Below are 23,787 nucleotides of genomic sequence, written 5' to 3' on the forward strand. Positions count from 1 at the left end.
AGGTGACCTTCCACCGGAGACTTGTCTTTGGGGAGCAAGTTGAGTGGGACAATTTATTCCCGCTTGGTGGAGGGCCTCACCCTTTCGAAGCCTAATGACCTAATTTCTTGGTCCTTCGAACCTGCTGGGAGTTTCTTGGTACGTTCCTTGTATAAGAAGATGTGCCAAGGCATCCCCCATAAGCACTACGGTTTTCTGTGGGGGATGAAGGCCTCACTCAAGGTGCACATCTTCCTTTGGCAATTGGCTGAAAAGAGACTCACGCCCAATGACAACATTCGGAAGCGTAGGGGCCCTTCCAATGGTGCATGTGCCTTATGTGGGGAGGTGGAGGACAGCAACCATATTTTCTTCCGCTCCCCGCATGCTAGATTCATGTAGAGCGCTGTCAGAGAGCTTCTGCATTGTTCCTGGAACCCTTCATGCTTTGCCGATACACCTACACGCTGGTTAAACTAGGAGAGTTTTTCTGGTTAGCGTGTGCCACCCTTTTGTAGACCCTGTGGCATCTTAGGAATAAATTCACAATTGAGGGCGTGTTTATGGTTCAATCAACTGACGAACGTTACAAAAATGACAATGTACTTGCAGGTATGGAAGCTTCTGGCTAGGAGTCAGGATCGTCAGGCGGTGGAGCTGGTGATCGGCAAGATTAGAGCTCTCCAGAGACTAGCCCTTTATGTATCTTCATGTTGCTTCTCTAGTCTAGGGGTTGCCATAGGTGTTGCGTTGGGACGTGGCTCTATGTGTGCCCTTGTTTTGTTTTAGTTTCTTGTATCCGGAACTGATGGGGCATCCCTCCATCCTCATTATGTGTCTATTGTTGTACCTTGTTTGGATTCTGCCGCTGGAGCTTTATTAATTTAAACCGGGCTCTGCTCGAGGCTATTTTTAAAAGAATATAGCAATTGATATATTGGATTTAAATAATAGTACCATTATTGTTAATAGGGTCATCTCAGAATCATCGAATTTGGGCCTGACTTCCAATCACTCTCTCCATAACCACATACATAGCAGTACTCTCTCCTTCACAGTTTATTAGGCGCGCGCGTACTCCTAGGTCACGAATTTAACCTATATAATTTAAATTATATAATATAAAAATTATATCATTAGAAAATAGAACATCTGAACTTTCTAATGATATAATTTTTATAACATATAACTAATGCTAACTTGATCAAATTTGCGACCTAGGGATACGCGCGTGCCTTATAAACTGTGAGAGAGGGAGTACTATATTACCATGACATAACACAAGATCTTGGTTTGATTTAATGACTAGAGTGGTTTAATGGCAAGCAATGTCGAAAACTCAAAACGAAGGCCAAGCTACACTTAGCCATGTTTTCAGATTTTGTTTCATTTTTTAAAAATATTTAAAAATAAAGATCTACGTGTAGGTTGGCCTCCATTTATCCACTCACCAAGCATCTACGTATCTACAATTTTGCGAAAACAGAGACTACCCTCTAGAAAATGTGTTTATGGCTTGGACTTCCATGTTTGACACTTTAGTGTTTCATAAAAGTAGAATATTTTTCAGTGGGAGGCAACGCTCCCGTCGACAACGAGAGTCTGTGGTAACTTTGTCAAACTGAAAATCTACAGGAATCAGTGTTTTGAACTTTGAAAGTGCTCATAGGGATATGGTGAAAGTGCTAGATGTGTATGTACTTATTTGCTTGTCTTTCGAAAAAAGAGAGGCTACACTCTAAAAAAATGTGTTTAGAGCATCTTCACCGGCGCTTCCAATAGCGCTCCTAATAGCTTTCTTGGGATTCTAGTGAGAGAAAGCGCCCATACCGGGATGCTCCCTAAAAAATGCCGACATGTTCTGGAGTCCCATAAAAGTGCCAACGCGCCTGAAAGGATCCCTATGCGAATGACTTCGATCGGGATCGCCGGCGCCTCTTCAACAATAACTCCACGTCGAATTTCTAGAGTTTGGAGCTTTTTATGGAGCTCAGTGGGGTTACCGGTACGGAAACAATATCCCTAAATAGAGAATACTGTGCCAGCGTCGCATACGGCAGTGCCGACTACCGGCGCCTATTTGGGAGACGCCTGGATGAGATGCTCTTATGAATTGGTTCTAGTTAAAAGTTTTCAAGAATAATAAAAATAGAAAGAGTTCAATCCACCTCCTGCGTGCGGTCCTCCCTGGCCGATCGCAGATTCATGACTACCGACAGGACACGTTAATCGGCTCCACCTGCCAGCCCCACAGTCCTTCCTCCCCGCGGAACCCAGATCCTTCTTCGCCCTGATCTGAAAAAAGAAATCGCGAAGGAACTCTTCCTCCAATCACACACAGCACAAAAACTGGTTTCCCGAAATAAAAACAGATCAAAACACAAACAGCCCCCGTCTCCTCTGACACCTGGGCCCGGCACGTCTTCTTCTCCCCGCCCAGCCACGTCTCCCATAATAGCACATGGTCGACAGGACCCCGCCTGTCTCATCCTCCTCTCCTCTCCTCCCTGCTCCGCACGACGCGAAACCGATCGACGCCCGAGTCGCCCGCCCGCCGGAGAGGAGGAGGACGAGGACCCGTCGCCCGCCATGCCGAGCGGCGGAGGGGGCTGCCTGCCCCCGATGGATCTGATGCGGTCCGAGGAGATGCAGCTCCTGCAGGTCATCATCCCCACCGAGTCCGCGCACCTCGCCGTCTCCAACCTCGGCGACCTCGGCCTCATCCAGTTCAAAGACGTAAGCTCCCCCACCCTGCCCGCTCCCGCCGTCAATTCGATTTTACCCGTCTCGCTGGTACCGGCGGAGGAGGATCTGGCCGCTGGCCGCCCCGATGTGCCGATCTGAGCTCCTGGCTCCTCGATACGGTTACGTGCTCGCGATTCTCTCGAAATCGGCCGCGATTTACGGATGACATTGCAAATTTGGGGAACTCGTCGTGATCTGTTGCCGCACGTAATAATTGGTCTAACGCTTATCCGTGGAATCTGTTGGTTTGCATTGCCTTGGTAGGTAGGTAAGCCGCAGAGTTCCGCTATTTCGTAGTAGAGAATTAATTGTGCACCCCGCGATTAACATGAAATTGCACTTGATTTGATTTGATTAGTAGATCATGTAACTTGCGGGTGTATTTTGATGCTTAGGAACTGTTCCCTGTGCTGCTTTTTTTTGTATTCTTTTTTTGTCGTTAATCTCACATTCTTTTCTTCTTCTTCAGCTCAATGCAGACAAGAGCCCGTTTCAACGGACATTCGCTGCCCAGGTATCTTGCTCGTCTCTCTATCAACACATTTATCTTAATATTATATGCTTTGCTTTAAAAGGTTATCATACCAGTTTTCAGTTCGTGTAAATAATACTCCGCCTAATTGCCATGCATATCTGTCAGTTTTATAATGTACCCACGGGAGTATATTATTCATGTGTCTCATGCGGTAATTTCTCACCGTTTCATTGCTGCCCTGCTTTACTTCCTGTGCAGATCAAAAGGACTGGTGAGATGGCTCGCAAACTCAGGTTCTTTAAGGACCAGATGTCCAAAGCTGGCATACAAGCTTCTCCCCTGCAATCAACCGAAACTCCTCTGGATTTCGATGACATGGAGGTCTGCACATCACCAAGATACTCACCATATACCAATTATAATTAGCTTAGAGGTTATCCTTTTTCACACTTGTTGAGTTTAACAGATAAAGCTTGGAGAACTGGAAGCTGAGCTAATTGAAGTTAATGCAAACGATGAGAAGTTACAACGCACCTACAACGAGCTGCAGGAGTACAATACTGTTCTTCAAAAGGTATAGCTAATTACCCTTAAAAGTGATTCTTCCTGCACACATTTGCATATGCTGCAGCATGAGTATCAGTTGTACAACTATTTGCTATATGTACCATTGTCACCTGAGCTCAAAATTACTTCAAGACCTAGCTTATGAAGTTAAATTTGTCATAGATGTTGGTTCGTGCTCTAAAATAGTAAGGCCTCATTAGCAGTAATTGAATCACAAGTAGTATCTTTTTGCTATACTGAAACAATGTTCGACACGCCTCACTTGCGAGGCCTTTCAGAGATAAATTGTTATACCAGGATCATGTCTGTGCACGGATGTTGGGTTGGGAAGGGGGTGGACAGTGCTGTCATGCCAAGCCCTTTAAATCTGAATAGGAAAATCTTGTATCCAACTTTCCATTCTCATCTTATGTAGCATTTTTTATTAACTTTCAGGCTGGTGAATTTTTCTATTCGGCTCAAAGAAGCGCTGCAGCACAACAGACTGAATTGGGAGCAAATCAGTCTGGCGAGACTTCACTGGAGAGTCCTCTGCTGGAGCAGGTAAAATATTGTTTTATAAACAACAACATCCTTCCTTACCCCTGTTTTTCTTCTTTTTTATTTGCCTGATATATTGTTGGTTGTATTTACAGGATGTGTTAACAGATGCATCGAAACAAGTGAAACTTGGTTCTTTGAGTGGTCTTGTGCCAAAGGAAAAGGCAATGGCTTTTGAACGTATTTTATTCCGTGCCACAAGGGGCAACATTTTGCTCAGACAAGAGTCTGTTGATGAACTTGTCACTGATCCACAGTCCGGAGAAAAGGTTGCTGTTACCTTTTTTATAGCACTCATATATTTTAAAGGTTACTTGCAAAGTCAACATCACTTGAGTCTTACAACTTGATATTTTGATATTATTTCTCCTTGAGTTTGTGCACCGATGAAGAAAAGTGTTTTTTTTTAAAATTATCACAAGATAAGTGTTCATTCATCTGCACAAAATGGAAAAACAAGCTCAAGATGCTAGTCAATTCTGTTTTTTCTAATCACAATTTTGTAGTGTATAATGAATTTAGTTTCCCATGATGATTATTACTTATAACAAGGATTTCGAGTCGACGGGTCGTTCTGGGGCAGCGACTAGTCTTGACTCAGCAAGACTCATGTTTAATACTAAATTACTAATATGTATAATGTAGGATATAATGTAAGGTTAGGGACAGGGTAATGGGAGAAAGCCTAGGAAATTCGTGCATCTCTTTTTGAATTGCAGGGGTTGTTTTGGTGCACATATTGACCACTGTAGACCAACCTTTTTGCCACACAGATTACATTGATCTGGCCAGAATGCATATTCTATATTGATTCAGTAGTTACAAAATGGGAAGGGGAGGAAAGAATGGAAAAAATTATGACATGTGGGGTCATTTTTTAAGTCGATCGACTCACAAACCTGGACTAGTCGAGACTGTCAAGACTAGTCGATCGACTTGATCGACTTATCAAATGAGTCGAGTCGACCGGCCGAGTCAACCTTGCAAATGCGACTCATGGACTAGTCGTCGACTAGTCTCGACTAGTCGCTCGACTCGAAATCCATGACTTATAGTTGAGCTGCTTATAGATTCTCATTTTTTTCCAAATTCCAATGCCTGTTTAATTCAGAAGTTACACTTACTATTTTTGAAAACACATATCTGACGCATTTTATATGATAATGCAGGTTTCGAAAAATACATTTGTTGTATTCTACTCTGGGGAGAGAGCAAAAGCCAAAATTCTGAAGATATGTGATGCTTTTCGTGCAAACCGTTACCCTTTTCCCGAAGACCTTTCTAAACAAATGCATACTATTGCAGAGGTCAGCACTTTATGTTCTATGTTGAAATTCTTTCTTGTTAATCAGTATTTATACGTTTCTACTTTGGCTTAAATAGTAGGGTCTATTTGGTTCAGCTGTGGATTCTGAAAAATCTGCTGTGAGTTGTGAGCTGTGCGAAAGCTGCTGTGACGTGAGAACTATAGAAAATCTAGAAGTTGTTTGGTTGCAGCAACTATGTACTTGTAGTTTCGGTAGAAATTGTCTACAATACATGGCCATGTCAGACTGTTTATATTGTAATTGCACGTAAAACAACCATTTTTTACACATATTGACATGTAAATAATAATTTTAGGAGTAAAATATCATTTTGTAAAATATCAAAGGACATCATATTTCTTGTCATAGATGGTGAATACTTACACCTATACAAGCAAGAACTACACGGTGACCAGATTGGAAATAGATTCATCGATTGCGTCGTCGCAGATCATCAAGAAAAATAAATCCAACAGCTAAAAAGTGAAGAACATGGAGGAGGATTGGTGCACGTGGTACATGCTGTGTGTGAGAGAGAGAAAGTCTGTGGGGGTTATCCTGCAGTTCGGCCAACGTATGAGGTTGCTCACAAGGGTGGCGCGATAGTTGCCCCGATCGGGCGTGAGCGGCACAATCTTGGACGTATCTCGCACTCGCAGGAGCTGCACCGGCTCAGGGCAGGTTCCGTGCGGGAATAAGGAGGGCCCTGGTGCTGGGAATGGGTAGGATGGTCGGACATACCGCGCGCCACCGGCGGGCCAGCCGGAGGGGTGGGGCGGAGAACCCTAGATAGCGCCTGCCGCCTGCATATAGGTGAGAAGAGGAAGACGATGATTCGTTGCTCCTTTCTTTACCTCGGGCGAATAGAATAGAACGAAGCGGTACGACTCACTAGTGGCAGGGTGTGTAATTTCCCATTAAATCTGATTCTCAACGCAGCGGAAGCAGGCCTAGACCTGCTGTGAAAATAACACTATGGGGATCTGGTAGCTTTTGCAATCAGCTTTAAAAATAACCCCTTTGGTTAGCTTTCAGGAAGCTGGCTGAAAAAGCAGAACCAAACACACCCATCCGATAACCTTTCGGGGCATCACTTCTAGTGAGAAAGTCAGCAGTTGAGAATAGTTATGTGCAGGAGATACATGTTTTGCATGTCATACAAACTTGTGTAACTTCCTGTGTTGCTATTGCATTATTTTGTGATGCGAGCTTGTGTAACATCTTTTAAGTTAAGATTCTTTTAGTGAATGACTAATATGTATACGGATCCTTCCAATCTTATTGCTGTTGTTGGTGACTACTGAACAAGATTTGCTGTCATTTCATTTTCTTTTGACCATAAGCTGGATGCCATTAGGAGAGCCTTGCCATGTGATTGTTATGTGCACACTGCTACTAACGCTAGCCTGTAAAGATATAGCTTGTACTGAAAAACTTGGTACCTTGCAGGTATCTGGAAAGATAAAGGAGTTGAAGGCAACAATTGACATGGGAGTGGCTCATCGTAACACTATACTTAAATCTATTGCATCGGACTTTGAGCACTGGAACCATGTGGTGAGCTTCTATTGCTTGTTCCTGCATTTGATGGGCTCAATTTCTTAAGACAAAGTATTGCATGATTGTTATTTGAGCGGTGTGTTGGTGGAGTTATATTATTTTTATTTTCCATCATAAATTGCTAATTAGCACTCAAACATTCCAGACAAAAAAGGAAAAATCAATTTACCACACTTTGAACATGTTGAGCGTCGACGTGACGAAGAAATGCTTAGTTGGTGAGGGCTGGAGCCCAGTTTTCGCAACTAGTCAGGTAATAAATTTCACTCGCAGCCTGATGCTAGATTATGTTATTTGTGCCTGCCACCCTGATTCTTTGGTTTATCTTTGTGGGCCGCATGATTTACAACATATCTTTTGCAGGTTCAGGATGCGCTTCAGCGTGCTACTCTTGAGAGCAAATCCCAAGTGGGCTCAATTTTTCAAGTTCTTAACACAAAAGAATCTCCTCCAACATATTTCCAGACAAACAAATTTACTTCAGCCTTCCAGGAAATTGTTGATGCCTATGGGTATGTTCCCAGGAGTACGATCTTTCTGACTAATGACTATTCTATACTTGATATGCTATTCGTTTAGTTTCTTTGTCGTTCTTATGGATTTGAAAAAACTTCTCTGTTATTGTTCTATAGATGAAAATATGCCTTTGGCTGGTTGTCTCTCTTGGACAATAACAAAGCCTTTTGTCCCAACTTCCAAGCAAGTCGATTCTCTTGGTCATGTATTTCCGGATGAAAGTGGCCGCAGGCTTCCGCAAGCCCGCTAAGCCGCGCCGCCAAAAAATTGCCTCGTGGCGTCGCGGACATCCTGCCACCCCAAGGTGGGCTTTGTGGCCCAGTCCTGCGGAAGCCTTCTCGGCCCGCTGTCCGCACCGCACATCCCATCTCCGCTTCTTCTCTACGACTCCAAACAGGATAGGGCTCGCCCGCTCCGTCCATCCCCACCTGCGCCGCTGGCGCCTAAGCTTGTCGCCGTCGTCGTCCCTCCCTAGCCCGCGCCTCCCCGTCGTTGTCGAAGAAACCTCGGCCAGCCCGTGTTGTACCCGTCGCCGGTGTCTTAGGGCCCGACGAGCTCACGGGGCTCTACCGCGGCCTGTTCGCGCGCTTCGACCGCGACGGCGCCGTGGACCCGGAGGAGTTCCGGGCAGAGATGAAGGAGGTCGCTCGCCGTCGCCGGCGGGCTTGGGTTCCTGCCCGTGCAGATGCTCGTTGAGGAAGGGAGCTTCCTCAAGGTGGCCGTGGACAGGGAACTGGCCAGAGCTGCTTGATCTGTACTTGTACTGTACGAGTATACGGAGTACGAGTATACGGAGTACGTTGCAGAGTCTGCACTAGGCGTAATGCTTTCTTTCTTCTTCCAGACAAGAGATGCGTATGGATGATTCTGTATTCGCACTTTCAGACTTCTGCAATATGGAAGTTTTCAGATTTTAGATTTTAATCTATCATAAACGATTCAGTAGCTAGCTAGTTTTAATTGCCCACGCAGCAAACGACATCAAACGAGCGGACGCAGGAATCTGCTATTCCTGCTTGTCCTGCTTGCATGACGGACGCAGGAGCCTGCTAAACCTGCTTAACGCGCATGCGGATGATGCAGGCACATGCGGACACTCCGTGGACTTGTCCACTTGCAACCTGACATGTATTTTCCATCCTTAAATATTTTTTTCTGCGTGAGCCTGTTTAGCACTTCAAATCATCGTACGCATATTCATCAAAGAAGCGTTGGTGTTTTCCATTAGAAATTGTGTGTTATACCTTCTGTTTATTTGGGGAGAATGTGTTTTACCTTATAACAGAATTTTCCACAGCTTATTTCTGTGTTCTTGCAATCTAAATAGTTCATTCCCTATGAATTAAATAAACATGGAATGATTGTTTGAGAAATGAATAAGAGATCTTAGTGTTACTTGGGGTGGGTCAAATATCTTAAGTTCTGTAAGTGCTAACATTGTTTTGCGTCTGGTACAGGGTAGCCAAGTATCAAGAAGCAAATCCTGGCGTATTTACTGTTGTCACGTTTCCTTTCTTGTTCGCTGTCATGTTTGGAGATTGGGGGCATGGAATTTGCTTATTACTTGCAACACTCTATCTCATAATCCGGGAGAAGAAATTTGCTTCACAGGTTGGCTCACTAATCTTTTACAATTTGGTAAACTTACCTGTAAATTTATTTCACTATTATTACCACAAGTCTACGGCCTGTTTGACTTCATGTTCTTGGAACATATAGTACTTATTATTAGGAGTCTATCACAAGTATTTATATTCTGGGAGTCCCGAAAGTTTCGTTAATTGTTCAGATACAAACTTTTGTCTTATACTCTTATGTTTGATTTGAAATACAGAAACTTGGAGATATAATGGAGATGATGTTTGGAGGGCGCTATATCATTATGATGATGGCACTTTTCTCAATCTACACAGGATTTATATACAATGAATTTTTCTCAGTTCCATTTGAGCTTTTCGCTAAATCAGCCTACGCATGCCGTGATCCTTCTTGTGGGTAAGCAAAAGAAAGGTCCTCAAGTTCATCGTTCTGAAGAAGTAAAGATGTACTATCATTTCTTGCTCATCCTTTTTTTTGGTTATTAGTGATGCTACTACTGAGGGATTAATTAAAGTAAGGCCAACATACCCATTTGGCGTGGACCCTGTGTGGCATGGGAGTCGTAGCGAGCTGCCGTTTCTCAATTCTCTGAAGATGAAAATGTCAATTCTTCTTGGAGTTTCACAAATGAACCTTGGAATTATGATGAGTTACTTTAATGCAAAATTTTTCAGGAACAGTGTTAATGTGTGGTAAGTTTATCCTGCCATCTACTTGCTTATGATATTCTAATTGGAGATGAGGATCTTGATAGTTTCTGCGAAGAGCTGTTGATCCTTCTATAACTTGTGGTGCAGCTCCTAAACTTATGATTACTTTTGTTCCCTTTTGTAACAGGTGCCAATTCGTTCCCCAGCTGCTCTTCTTGAACTGCCTATTTGGCTATCTGTCCATGCTTATCATCATTAAGTGGTGCACAGGGTCAAAAGCAGATCTGTATCATGTGATGATATATATGTTCCTCAGCCCCACAGATGATATGGGAGAGAACGAGCTATTTCCTCACCAGAAGTATGTGCAGATGCTTTTGCTTGTGTTTGCTCTGGTAGCTGTTCCATGGATGCTGTTTCCAAAGCCGTTATTCTTGAAGAGAGAACATGAGCGAGTATGTTTTTATAGTATATTTAAAAAATTCTATTATGTTTCTACAGTTTGAATGTACTGCAGTACTGAAATTTTTTGTTTGTTATTTGTCAGAGACATCAAGGACACCAGTACACCCCACTGGAAGGTGCAGACGAATCTGTGGTAGCAGAGTTGGGGCATCATGAAGAGTCAAACCACCATGAGGAGTTCGAGTTCAGTGAAGTTTTTGTCCACCAGCTGATCCATACAATCGAGTTTGTTCTAGGTGCAGTGTCAAATACTGCTTCATATCTTCGTCTCTGGGCTCTGAGGTACTGCTGGTCATTAAGCACAATTTAACCATTTCAGTCTTAAGAGTTGCCAATCTTTAGACATGCTCTCACTCACTACAACTAATACATCTCCCTGCAGTCTTGCACACTCAGAGTTGTCCACTGTGTTCTATGACAAAGTACTTCTTCTCACGTTGGGGTAAGCAAGTCTCCCTTCCTCTCCCCTCTCATCATCACCACCATGAGCATCGTCATCATCCTTGTCTTCTGTGCATTCTTGTAGGTACAACAACGTTATCATCCTTGCTATTGGCGTCGTCATCTTCATCTTCGCCACTGTCGGTGTGTTGCTTGTTATGGAGACCCTAAGCGCATTCCTTCATGCCTTGAGGCTCCATTGGGTGGAGTACCAGAACAAGTTCTATGAGGGTGATGGTTACAAGTTCGCACCATTTTCGTTCGCACTGATCAGCGATGAAGAAGAGTGAGCTCGTCCAAATTCGTGTATTTATTGTAGCCTTTGTATTGTTGGGGTGGCGTTTGTTGCCAGAACGATCATTATTTGTCACAGACAAATCATAAAACTCCAGCCCCTTGTTCAGGCAAGGGACTCGCAGCATCATTTTTCTTTAGATGTGGATTACACGAAGGATAGGAATTTTTTTGTGTGGAGGGTTGGCAACAAAACTCTAGTGGCATCACCCTTATTTTGGTGTAATGCTAATAACGAGTTCTGCACTTGTGGTTGCCGTTTGGGCGCTGTGTATTCTGGACATAAATAAGCATGTAATAAAAGGTTATTTCCATTGTGGTTGATTGTCATTTGTCAATGTCAAGTCCCCTTTATCCTTTATAACCGAAAGGACTGTTGCAACTTGTGCAGCATAAGGATAGTGCAATGTCTGTTTCAAACGAAAAGAAGATAGTGCAATGTCTGCAGAACGATTGTAAGCCTGATGATTGATGAATGGAAGTTGTTGAATTGCAAAAAGAAAAAAAAAGGATACTGATGAAGGGAGGTTCACCTTTTTTTTGTACATGGCGTGTGTAACTGTAGTTATCTTATGTTGTACTAGATCATAAATGCGCGCGTTGCCGCGCCCGTCCATATCTACAAAGTAAAAATACATGAATATATTTTTTTTTCAACATATGACACTGTAAATTATAGATTAAAAACCTAAGGTGTGCATACAAAGACGAAATAGATGGAGATGTTAGCAGGACATGTTTACTTTTTTGTCAAGATGCTAAGGAAGAAAGGAATTTTTTCTATATAAATAAGTTAAGTATACCCCATAATTTTCGAAAACTACAAAATTCATCGTAATTATTTTACTCAAATGTAGCTAGAGGAGCAGTCCATAGGGTGTTACTAACATCTATGTTTACTGTTTAGCCCACTGCTTAACAGTGAAGGAAAAGCTGTAGCAACCTACCATCCATATAGGTATATTCCTTGAGAAAACTTGTAGTAACATCAAAAATATTATTGACACAGAAGAACCATTCCCTGCATCCAAAATCTAAAAGGCTCTCTAGCCAAAGTGTGGTAATGGTCTAACACGAGTCCATTTTGTTTTGAGGTTGCAAGAAGCTCAAATCAACAACTCAAGTGTAAAGTGAATTGTACAATTGAAAAGACTAAATATAGTGAAGCAAATCCATCCTGAAGCAAGCGACTGAAACCTTTTTCAAGCTGCATCCGCCACTTGAGAGGTCGTGACATGTGTGACTCATGTAGAGAGGGACTACGGAGGAGCCAGAGCTGAGCGAGCAGATCACATAGCTATTGTGGATCTTCCAGAAGCAGTGGGCATCTTGGAGTCGCCTGCGTTCCTCTTGTCGACCACCGCCACAGTACCCTCCTTTCCGCTAATCACGATCGTCAACTCCTGTAATTAATCACCATGCCCTGCCAAACCATGTTGCATGACCTCCTGCACACATCAACAATGAATTTAGAATAACCTACAGACACCAACAATGAATATAGAGGATATCACAGAAAAAGAAAAAAATGACAGTAATAATTCCAGGAAACACAACAATAGACAATCGACCGAAAGATTTTACAGAATACATGGAAGAATAAGCTCACCTATGAACATCAGGGAGGCTAAAATATTCTTATCTCACGAAATAAGGAAAAATTTGATCGAGCAGTAGTAACGCATCCCACTCCCAGCAATAGGAACTGAAGGGAAACGGTGGAGTTTCCACCGCCGCCGGCTACGCACCATTATAACAGAGTAACGGAAGCAGGGAAGAACGACCGGGCATCTTCGTCTTGATTCCTACCACCGCTAGGCCCAGTCACGCAGAGAGGCCGACACTGGGCTAGGTCTGGGAAATATCAAGTGGACAGTAAAAGATGCACGAGAAATATCAAGCGCTTTATTACGGCCCAATTCATCAGAGTGCACCCAACTCGGTACTCAGAGTAGCAGCCCTTTAATGCTGGCCCAGCCGGAACGAGTGGGCTGCCGCTGAGAATGTCGCCAGGTGATGTTTTCTTCAACGAAGTGATCTGAACCGACAAATGAGTAAATCGGACGGTTTAGAGTCGGAAAGCGCTGTGATTGCTCCTAACTAGACGCGTTTTACTGTTTACTAATTTTTCAAAAGTCCGAGAGCAACTCATTTTTTTTTGGAAAGAAAATGGCAAGGCGGGTGCGTGTCACATTGTCACACAGTTTAATCTGAGCTAGAAATCTAGAATAGCAAGAGGAGGAACTCTTTTGAGCATCATCAACCTTCTAGCAAGTAGCAACTCGGGAAGAGGTTACCACCATCAACACTGTAACAAATCGGAAAATGGAAACGTGTGTTGAGCTAAATTCGGATTTCAGTACTCCGTAGAATCCATGGCAGTGTAATTAGCACCGCGGATGCTGCACTAATGAAATCTAAGGGTAAAGAGTCTTGTTGATTATGGTAACAGGGTATTACAACCTCGTGCAGTGAGGTTATCAATGCCAGGTGGATCATCTAATGTCCACGCTGCACATTGTCTCTTGTACCCATTTGGCATAACTAATGAGCTGACCTATTGTCAACTCCTTTCACATGGTGTTGCACTCTTATGAAGACCGCCACGAGCGATACTCCATATGTCCTAAATTATCGGCGACTAGACTCCAAACAGAATTCAATCTTAGCAGGGCATCGATGATCACAGAATTGTCAGATTCCAGCATGAATGACATTTGAACCAAAATATCTGGCGATCTTCGCACCTTCAAGAACATCTTGGGTTTCAACTTTCATCGTAAGCAGTATATAAGACTAGACGACTACTCGACTTGTCCCCGGCAATCTCGAGCAATATTCCAACAGTCTCTTTGCTACACATATTGCACCAAAACATAAAGACTGCAAAATACGAGGTTTATCTGTTCATTTTAGATGAACGAGCTTATCTGTCGAGAACGGGTGGAAGTGTGTTAAACTGTTCCTGCACTCCCATTGTTGCCCTAAGTTAAGCACCGCAAGTACCCCGACTCCCTCTCCTCCGCCCATCTCTCAACCCACATGCGGCACGCACCACAAATAGAAGTGCAATGTAAAACCAATGACCCTCGGAATGTCTTCTAAATACACAAGACACAAGGCAGCAGAGGCTCCATCCAATTCAACATGGCCAAAGCTAGTCTGCGCTCGACGACTATGCTGGGCGTGTCGCTCGTGGCTCTCCTCCTCCTGATCGCCGTCCAAGAGGCCGCCCCCGGAGTAATCAACTACGATGCCATGCGCGCCGACCACATCCCCGGCAAGTCGGAGCTTGTCCACCCCGGTGCCACCGCCAACAAGTACACGCCAGGGTGTGGTTCGCTCGCCGGTTGCAGGGATGGGAACGCCAAGCCATCTGAGCCTATGTAGGCAGTGCCTAGTCACCATATGGTGGGGCATCCTCCAATGGCTCGTGTCAATCGTCTCTCCAGCCGCATCATTTTTTTTCCGTGATGTACAAGAGAGAAAAAGAAAAGAAAAGAGGGACGCGAGGCTATGTTTATGGAGGCAGGAAAAATCATCATTTTCATGATATAGGACACCATGTATCTAGAGAGAATACATAAACTTCATTTATAATTTTCAAAAAGAAAGGATATTTTTGTATTCTATCCCTCTTTTTTTTTCTGAGCCGCTACGTCTCCGCAAGAAAACAAATATGCATCCTTCAGTTGCCAAACCGTTTGACCAGGTAATTAGTTGGTTGTGTGCATTCTTAATTGATGTAGAGACTATGTTACTCCCCTGTCCCACGAAATATGTCAAATGTTTATTAAAATTTGAATGTATCCAAACATTAGGTACATTTAAAATTTAACAAACCTTTGACATGTTTTGCCGGACGGAGTGAGTAATAAAGTTTCTATTTATTTGAAGGAAAATGACCTGCTTCAGGTGGGGGAGAGAACGTCTTGATACCCCGCTTCACTTCCGAACACGCATGACGCATGCCTCTTTTGTTCTCATGGCACACCACGTGTTCCAAGCATATCCACATAAAATGATCTAGCCAAAAGCCTTAGGGCATCTCTACCGGGCTGCCCAAACTGACGATTCAAATGGTTCGATTCTGTTTGTTTAGATCGGCCTATGAATAAAATTTTGGTCACGGTCCAACCTACAAGGCAAGCGTGCACATCTGCGCGATCCATTGTGTCGGGAGATGGCGACTTGACCCACTGACGGCAGTCAAACAAATGAACTGAATTTTAAATAAAGTTCAAAAATACACAAACATTGCTATTGAACTCTAATTTTCAATGTCGCTGTCTTCTTCATCATCGAACGGAGACAAGGTCGCTTCCATGCGCGCCTACGGCGGGCGCGGGCGGACACGCGCCCTCTCCATGTAGAGGCATTGGTTCCCAAAATTTGGTGGCTGATGGGTAGCGCTGGACGGGTCGGTCCGTTTGGGTCGTCCCTCTGGAGCGTGCACGACCGGTCCACCTGTCCGCACGTATCGGTTCGGATAGGCCATGACCGAGTGGGTCGCCCAGCTGGAGATGCCCTTATCCCTTCACACTCCGTCTTACTACCATGCCATCACTTAGTTGACCCAAAAAAACACCTCCTCACCTGGATTTGCTACACAGACGGCGACCTTCCCGGACCTCCTCTCACCAACATCCTCTAAGTCCCCATCTACGGTCTTCCGCATCTCTGCCCCTCCCATCTCCGGCGACAACCGCCCCATCTTCCTCGCATGCTCTGCCCACATGTAGGACAGTACCCCCGCCCCCATAGCTTGGATCCCCACACCCTCCCCTCGCCGACATTGTACCCAACCATTGTCACCACAATGATGATGATGGCACTCACTCCTCATCATGCTCTTGGAAAAGGGAGAGGTCTAGCAAGTGATACTGCTTGGTGGTGCTGCTAGCGGCGACCACCGGTGCTGCAAGGAGCTGAGTGGGCGGCGCCGCTGCTAGCAGTGGGCGTTGGTCCCATATAGGAGCCTGTTGAAAGGGTTTTTGGGTGTTTGTGTTGGGTGAAAAACAATGTTAACTATTAAATTGGAACCCGTCTTTTCGTAACAAGGTGGTGAACCTAGCGGAAAACACCAGGATCAAGGAAAAAAAATTAATCTGAACTTTGAATGATGTTGATTTTGAACTTTGTAATTTTTTGTTGAATTTGAACTACTATGAGAAGTTTGTATGTTATCCCAAATTTGTTTGTCATTGTCAATGTGTTTTATTGCAAGTTTTCTACGGGCATGTCCCTAGTTGCTTAGCACTACTCAGTTTTGCCGTCGATGGGTTGGTCAACGGACTTATCTACGGGGCCAACGGATGGGGGTTTACCAAGGTCATGGCTTAAACAATAGAAAAGGTTGTCGAAATGAGGCAAATTTTGGTACACACGTGTATCTTGGAATGAGCCACAATATGATGTAGGCCAAGATGGATTTAGTCCCAAGGGTTTTCATTTTCTAAGAGCCTAAACATTGTTTTAGCTAGGGTTAGGGTTAGTTTTAGACACAACTAATTAAAAAATCAAAACATAGTGCCACCATTGCATGGAGTCTTGTTGTGTTACCTACGACCTAGGAAAATTAGGATAGCCTGCAAAAGCACACCCGAAATTAATCTACAGTTTAACAGTTTCATGATTAAAATGCATGGATATACACCAAATATTCTCTGAGCATATAGTCAGTATAATAATATATAGTGGTACAGATCATAAATAAAGACAACAACAGCATTTCAGAACCTATCTCAAGCCCCAAATTTTGTAATTCTCAAGAGAAAAATGTGGAAGAGAGAGAACATACCTGTATAGCGGTGCCAGTGTGCAAACGGTTCAATCTGAGTATATGATCCAACAAAAAGAATCAGTGCCACTCGACCCACACAACGTAAAACCATTAGGGAAAAAGTGGATAATGTACATGCACTCTCATCTAGACATTTCTATAATCAAGCCATAAATACAAAGAAAAAATACAATTAGGTGAAAATCTAGCTAGCCAACTAAAATAAATATACATGAAAGTTGACAGAGAAAATGGAGATGGGGGATCAAGATGGGTGAGGGAACTGGCTCAAGAATTGAGACAATGTTATCATCTTGCAATGTGCGGTCTGAAGGAGTATGGATAGTCCTGCAACCTTCAATCGTTCCAACAAAAAAACATGATTTTCGATGCTATAGCCCTTTAGGAGTGGAAGGAAAGAAGCTGACTGCATCCTCATAATAAATCAGAACACCTTCTGCACAATCAACTTAATTCTGATACAAGAACAAATCAAGATCCATTCTCATATTGGGGATTAATCAACATATACATGTAATTAAGGGAATACGTTGAAGCCGAGATCGGTGGAATAGCAATGGTGGTCGGATCTTGGTTATGAGGTGGAATTGGCTTGGTACTTTGTGACTTGAAACAACGACTGGTATGAAGGGGCGACTGCACAAGAGAAGTTCAGAATCTTATCTCTCAGGGTGAAATCCAAGGTCTGATCTTAACTGGTTATGTCTGACAATGTTCTTGTTGAAGACATTGTTTTGAGAGTGAGGACTTTTCTTCAGGATGAAAACCTAAGATATATGATCGGGCGACGACAGCGTCACTGTTTCTTCTTAGAGCCGTCGCTTATGAAGAAGCTGATCTTCTGGTGTTGTTTTGGTGATGTCAGTCTTGCTGTTTCAAGTTATGGATCTCTGTAGCGGAATTTTTCTTTTTTCTTATTTATAATTTTTTTTTGGTTGTGTTCATCCTTTATGCCATTAGGGCATGATGTTATTGCAGAGGCTGGGCGTAATTGGTATCTACGCGATATTAGTATATGCTTTTATCGAAAAATTAGGGGAGTAAGAGCATTTTCAGTCGCGTCCCCCAAAAGTTTTTGGGGGGTGCCGAACATTTTATCATCCCCAGTCGCGCGCTCCAAAGGCTATTTCCGCCCGGCGTGACCCTATATGCTGTCCGGCGTCCCAAACTCGTTCCCGCTCCACAAGGAACGCTCCAGGGACATCGGACATAGCGAGAAGCGAGGTGATTGGCGGACCTGACGTGTCATTAACACATGAACAAATTTGGAAGGTGCGTTTGGGGAACACGACTGGGCAGCGACGCCCCAAACACGATACGAAGAAACATCGTCCCCAAACACTAAATCCGAAGTGCTTTAAGAAATGTTTTGGAGAACTGAAGATGCTCTAACTACACCTTCAGATAGAATGAAGAGGCCAATGTGGATTCCCAAAGAAGGTGCCCTACCACAATCATCGCGTTAACTGCACAACAGTAATCATGGGAGCCATTGAATAGATGCAATCCACCTGCAGTCTGCATGCCATATAAAACAGAGAGAATTACTTATTTGACCCTATTTAAAATTTAACTTCCTTTCTTGGCTTTGGAAAAAAATTCTTCCCTTTTTAACACTAAATCTTTTATATAACCCTCCGGTCAACTCTGTTAGTTGTTGCCGTTAACCTTACTTTTCTTGGACTAAAATACCCCTACTTCAATCGGCACTGAAAAAAGAAGACCCGGGTCCGACACGGACCGACCCATCCATCCCAGTCGCTTCCCCTCTCGACCAAACTGCTCAGGCCGACTCCCCTCTGGCCCTCTCGACGAAACGGAACCGGCGGCGGCAGCATAGACCCCGTCGGCGTCTCGTCGGCCTGCCAGACCACAGCACACGCGAGCGCGATGGCTGTGGCGCGCGCGCCCGCGTCCTCCCGCCGGTGCTTCGCCGTGCTGCTGACGGTGGCCACGCCATTCACCGGACGGTCGGCGAATTGCTGCCGACCGGGCTAACACAGCCACATAACTGCATTCAGTAATCGAGATTCACAGAGTACACACGCTCACAGCTTCATGTCCTCTGTATTAATTCCTTGGCAAAACAAAACAAAAGAACGGTACAGTGTCGACAGTCAACCACAGTTTGCACGTGTTACTAGTACATTCAAATCGGTACTGTGACCAAATGTTCGATTCTTAATTTAGTCCAATAACCTTGACCAAATATATCATGGCACTTCTACTATTTTGGTCACATATTGCACCAGGGGTAAAATCATCATCTTAGGTATCTAGTTAACCCCATTGGTGCTCAAATTGCACTAGAGGGCCATATATGGAATCAAAGGAAGATTTAGTGTCAGAAGGGAAGAATTTTTTCCAGGGCCAAGAAAAGAAGTCAAATTTCAACTAGGGACAAATAAGGAATTCTCTCTATAAAACGGGAACCATGAAGCCGATACTATGAGGCTCACCTTGGAGCTGCCATGAGAAAGCAATGTTGTTCCCGGTAGATCAATGATCTATTTGTATTTTTTATTCCTTTTGGGTCTCTTTGTATCGTTGTTAATGATTATTAATAGATTGGTGGAATTTCACGAAAAAAAGGTGTGGAGATGCAAGGACGGAAGATGAGGGAAGTATTATGTAATGCTTAGGCAACACTACAATGTCCAATCAATTGGAACTAAAAGGCCCAAGTTTACAGGTTGTTAGTGCGGTGATTACGGGGGGATAGGAAGAGTATACTGACCTCATTCCAGAAGAGATTATGGGGGAAGTAGAGGTTGTTAATTGGAACTGATTCCACATTCTTTGATTTCTCGGAGGAATCACGAAGAAAAGTTGTGGCATCAGTAGGTTCTGAAGTCTAAGAGTTGTTGTGTGCAGACCTCATTCCAGAAGAGAATCGATAAACACATGGGCTGATAGCGGCAACATTTTGGTCGCTACTGTTTTGTCCCAATTTCTTTCAGTTGATTAATGTCATTGATTTCTCGGATGAATCATGAAGCGCTAAGGGTAGCGGACTGGAACTTCCTGCCTGAGAAGATTGGGCATAGGGTTGATCCTTGGTTGGGACTATTCTTGGCCTCAGCAAGTAGATTGGAGCTAACCAATTCTTGCTTGTCGAGCCTACCTTTGTTTGCCATGAGCCTCTATGTGCTTTTCGACAACACCCATAAGGCCATGGACAAACCGAGAGCCTGCTTCTTTTGGGAGGAGTGGGCAACAAACGTAAATATCACATGGTAGACTAGGCTATGGTGTGCAAACCTAAGACGTTTGGGGGATTGTGAATCCTTAACACCAAACTTATGAACATCGCATTGATGCTCAAATGAATTTGGAAACTCTACCAAGACACGGATGGTCTGTGGATAGACATCATCCATGCAAAATACCTTGTGGGTCGGGACCTTTTTGATGGTAGGATTCCAACTCGGGGTTCCCAATTCTGGAATTCCATACAAAAGATCAAATGGTACTTCAAGTTGGGAGCCAAACACGACGTGCGCAATGGGAGACACACCAGGTTTTGGTTGGACTAGTGGGCAGGTAGGGGACCCTTCATGGCCAGATTTCCCCTCGTATTTAGTTGTTGCACTGATCCGTTGATCTCAATGTTTGATGCTAGACCATGAGAAGGGAATCCCGAAGTTTGGGGGCTCGAGTTTAGGAGACGGTTTTTTTCTGGCAGAGGCTGTCGAGTGGGACAACCTGTGCCGAGAAGTCACAGGCTGGCAACCAGGGATTGAGGATGACAAGGTTTCCTGGTCACTCGACGCATTCGAGAACTTCACGTCCAAATCGTTCTACCTAGGACTGACGTAGGGAGCGGCGGTCACCTGCTTCAAAGAAGTTTGGCGCACCAGGGTTCCCCCCAAGGTCAAGGTGTTCTTGTGGCAATTGATCCCGGGTCGTCTTCCCTCTTGTGAGCAGATTGCCAAGCGACAAGGATCTTCGGATGGACGGTGTGCACTTTGCCTGGAGATTGAAGATTGCAACCATATCTTCTTCTCCTGTCCCATCGCCAAACTGATGTGGGCTGGAGTTAGGGAACTCCTGCACTGTGACTGGAACCCCGATGGGCCGGGGGAGTTCATTGCAATCGCTTAGGGCCTATATGCCCCCCTTCGTAAGCTAGTTTGGTTTACGTTCACAGCTCAATGTTGAACCTTGTGGACCATTCGAAACAAACTAACCATTGAAGGAAAGATGATCGGGATTCCCAGCTGATGTCTTTTACCGAATATTGATCCATATGCATTACTGGAGGGTTCTGGTCAGACAAAGGGACCGGACAATGTTGGACGTGGCGGTGGACGACGTCAGGAGACTCTACGTAAGGTTGCGGGCTGAGTAGCGGAGGACCCCGAGCGGATGCTCGACCATGGACTTGCTCTCTTCTCTATCTAGTTTGGTTGGGTGTGTGTGGGCTTGTATCCGTTCATCACTAGCTATCAGTGTCAGTTTGTCTCCTGGACCTGGGTTGGATCGGACAACTATATGCTTTGATGGTGTGAGTGATTTGTATGATGATTGTGAACCGTTTGCCGTGAAGGCTTTATTTATAAAGCCGGGTCATGAGACCTTTTGTTTAAAAAAATTAATGTCATTGATACGTATGTGTGAGTTCTCAAAAAACTGAACAATAGTAACTGGCTAAGTTGGCGGGACGGCTGAGAGGGCATAGCCATGTTTAGAGAAATATGATAGTGGAAATAAACTTCCTAATTATATAGAATTGTTGTTGAGAGCAACACCTCATTTTTGTGACTAGTAGATGTCGCGAACGTTTGTATGTACGTCCCCCGTGAGCATCCTCTCTTGGTTTCATCCATGTGCTGGGAAGAATATCACGAACTCACAATAAATATCATCACTTATTAATGTGTATTTGACAACAAGTGTAAGCTCTGGAAGTAACGCTCCAAGAAGGTCGCATCAGTTAGGTATAGTTAGGCAGCTTGCAGAGCACCGTACAGGAAATAGCATTTATGTTGTTTCCCCTTATAATGTACTCTATTCGTCCACGAATTACCTTATGTTTGTCTCTTGTTTAAGGGTAATTTTTTTTTAAAAAAATTAACCAACTTTTAAAACAAAAATTAGAAACATATATGACATTAAATTACTATATAAAACAATAGTATTTTAAGATGGACTTAGTAATACTAATTTAATATCCTAATTGTTGCTCTTTTCCTAAAATATGGTCAAATCAAATTTAGTTTGACTTATCTAAAAGCTAAACGTACACTTATTCGGACGGATGATTACAGACCAAGAACAAGTTGTTGTAGTACTTCACTCAAGTTTGTCGTGAGTATTGAAGAATTTTAAATGTACACCCAAACTAAGGAATAATGAGAGGCAAGCACTCGCTATCTGTTTTCTAGAATGAATTATTATGCGACCAATAGGTGCACCAAAATGATTGTGTAATTTGTGTTAGGTAAATATTTGTCAGATACCTAGTTACGCAACTAGTCACTCTCACTAATTTGGTATGTGAAAGAACCAATAATTAACTGCCTAACTGAAAGCCTGCATATTTCTAACCTGCCGAAAACAAAGCATGACATGCAGCAAGGTTCCACTATTCTCCAGTTGGAAACCAGAACTTTAAGGGCATGTACAATGGGATGACGTCTGCCTTCCCTTAGAGCCGCCACGTATGATATTTGCTGAGTTGGAGGAGAGAGAATAGAGAAAGAGAAGGTTGTCTTCCCTTAGCTAAGGGATGATCTCTTAGAAAATAAGAGAAGATAATTTGCTCCATTGTACCACATGCCTTCCCTTAGCAGCCTATTTTCCTACCAAAATTAATTGATTCTTATTAATTGCAAGAGATAACACAAAGAGACGATGCATTGTACACGTTATCGTTAGTGTCCTCTCTAGATGATGTGGATAGCTAAGAGAAGACGTGCCTTCTCTATCATTGTACATGCCCTAAGAACATGTACAATGGGGTGATGTCAGCCTTTTCTTACGCCTGCCATGTAGAATTTTTGCTTAGTTGGAGGAGGGAGAAGGAAGAAAGAGAATGTTGTCTTTTCTTAGCTAAGGGATGATCTCTTATGAAATAAGAGAAGACTATTTTCTCCATTGTACGACTTGTATTCCCTTAGACACACAATTTCCTACTAAAAATAATTAATTCTTATTTATTATAAGGGATGATAATAAGAGATAATGCATTGTATCTCTAATATTTATCACCTTCTCTAAATGATATGGATTACTAAGAGAAAGCATGTCTTTTCCTACCATTGTACATGCCCTAACTAGCAAGGCGCTGAGCATTTGACAACTGGGCCATCTTCATCGTGACATAAAATGGCATAGTGGATTGAAAGGCAGAGGGGCAGGAATGAGCTATACAACTTAACCGTGACAACCGTAAATCTTGCAACGCTACGACGTTGCCCAAATACTAAGATGTCTGGCCAGAACCGTTAGGTTGACTATGTCGCGGCCGGCGGTTCTAGAAGCCTGCTGCAGTCGCCATGGAAAAGAGACCGACGATTAACACTTCAAAACTGAGTCAATACCGACGAAGATACGACGCGTTAGTGTTCGCGAGGCGTGCTCTAATGGAGTACTCCACGTACGGTAGTAATACTCCACTTGGCAGGAGGCACATGTATTCATACCCGTCTGACGCACGCATTCGGCTTCCACCAGCTCTCGTCGTGTACCAATGAAGTGGCAAGGAAACCACAACGTTCATTATCCAATGTCAACTTCCATAACAGGTAAAGTCTAGTCTATGTAGGGACCAAGCTCAAGGCGGCTACACAGATATATCCAACACTTGAGGTTCAAGTGCAAGCCACTTGAGGTCGACACTAC

At 43.7% G+C, this 23,787-nt stretch overlaps 2 protein-coding genes across 2 annotated transcripts; both read left to right on the forward strand.

Annotated features, from left to right (window-relative positions):
- The first annotated feature begins 2,544 nt into the window (after positions 1-2,544).
- Positions 2,545-11,468, forward strand: LOC124701965 (V-type proton ATPase subunit a3-like). Its single transcript, XM_047234064.1, has 17 exons — positions 2,545-2,715; positions 3,194-3,238; positions 3,458-3,580; positions 3,666-3,773; positions 4,202-4,309; positions 4,402-4,575; positions 5,476-5,613; positions 7,063-7,170; positions 7,319-7,426; positions 7,537-7,685; positions 9,147-9,300; positions 9,524-9,684; positions 9,774-9,980; positions 10,126-10,393; positions 10,486-10,685; positions 10,786-10,845; positions 10,930-11,468. The coding sequence occupies exons 1-17, from the start codon at positions 2,569-2,571 to the stop codon at positions 11,132-11,134; spliced, it is 2,463 nt and encodes an 820-aa protein (XP_047090020.1). The 5' UTR covers positions 2,545-2,568; the 3' UTR covers positions 11,135-11,468.
- A 2,817-nt stretch (positions 11,469-14,285) lies between these two features.
- On the forward strand, positions 14,286-14,528 carry LOC124695209. Its single transcript, XM_047228087.1, has one exon. It carries the CDS (start codon positions 14,286-14,288, stop codon positions 14,526-14,528), a length of 243 nt encoding a protein of 80 aa, XP_047084043.1.
- Positions 14,529-23,787: the final 9,259 nt, after the last annotated feature.

This window comes from Lolium rigidum, chromosome 3 (genome assembly GCF_022539505.1).
Source record: "Lolium rigidum isolate FL_2022 chromosome 3, APGP_CSIRO_Lrig_0.1, whole genome shotgun sequence".
In the NCBI taxonomy this organism is placed as follows: Eukaryota; Viridiplantae; Streptophyta; class Magnoliopsida; order Poales; family Poaceae; genus Lolium; species Lolium rigidum.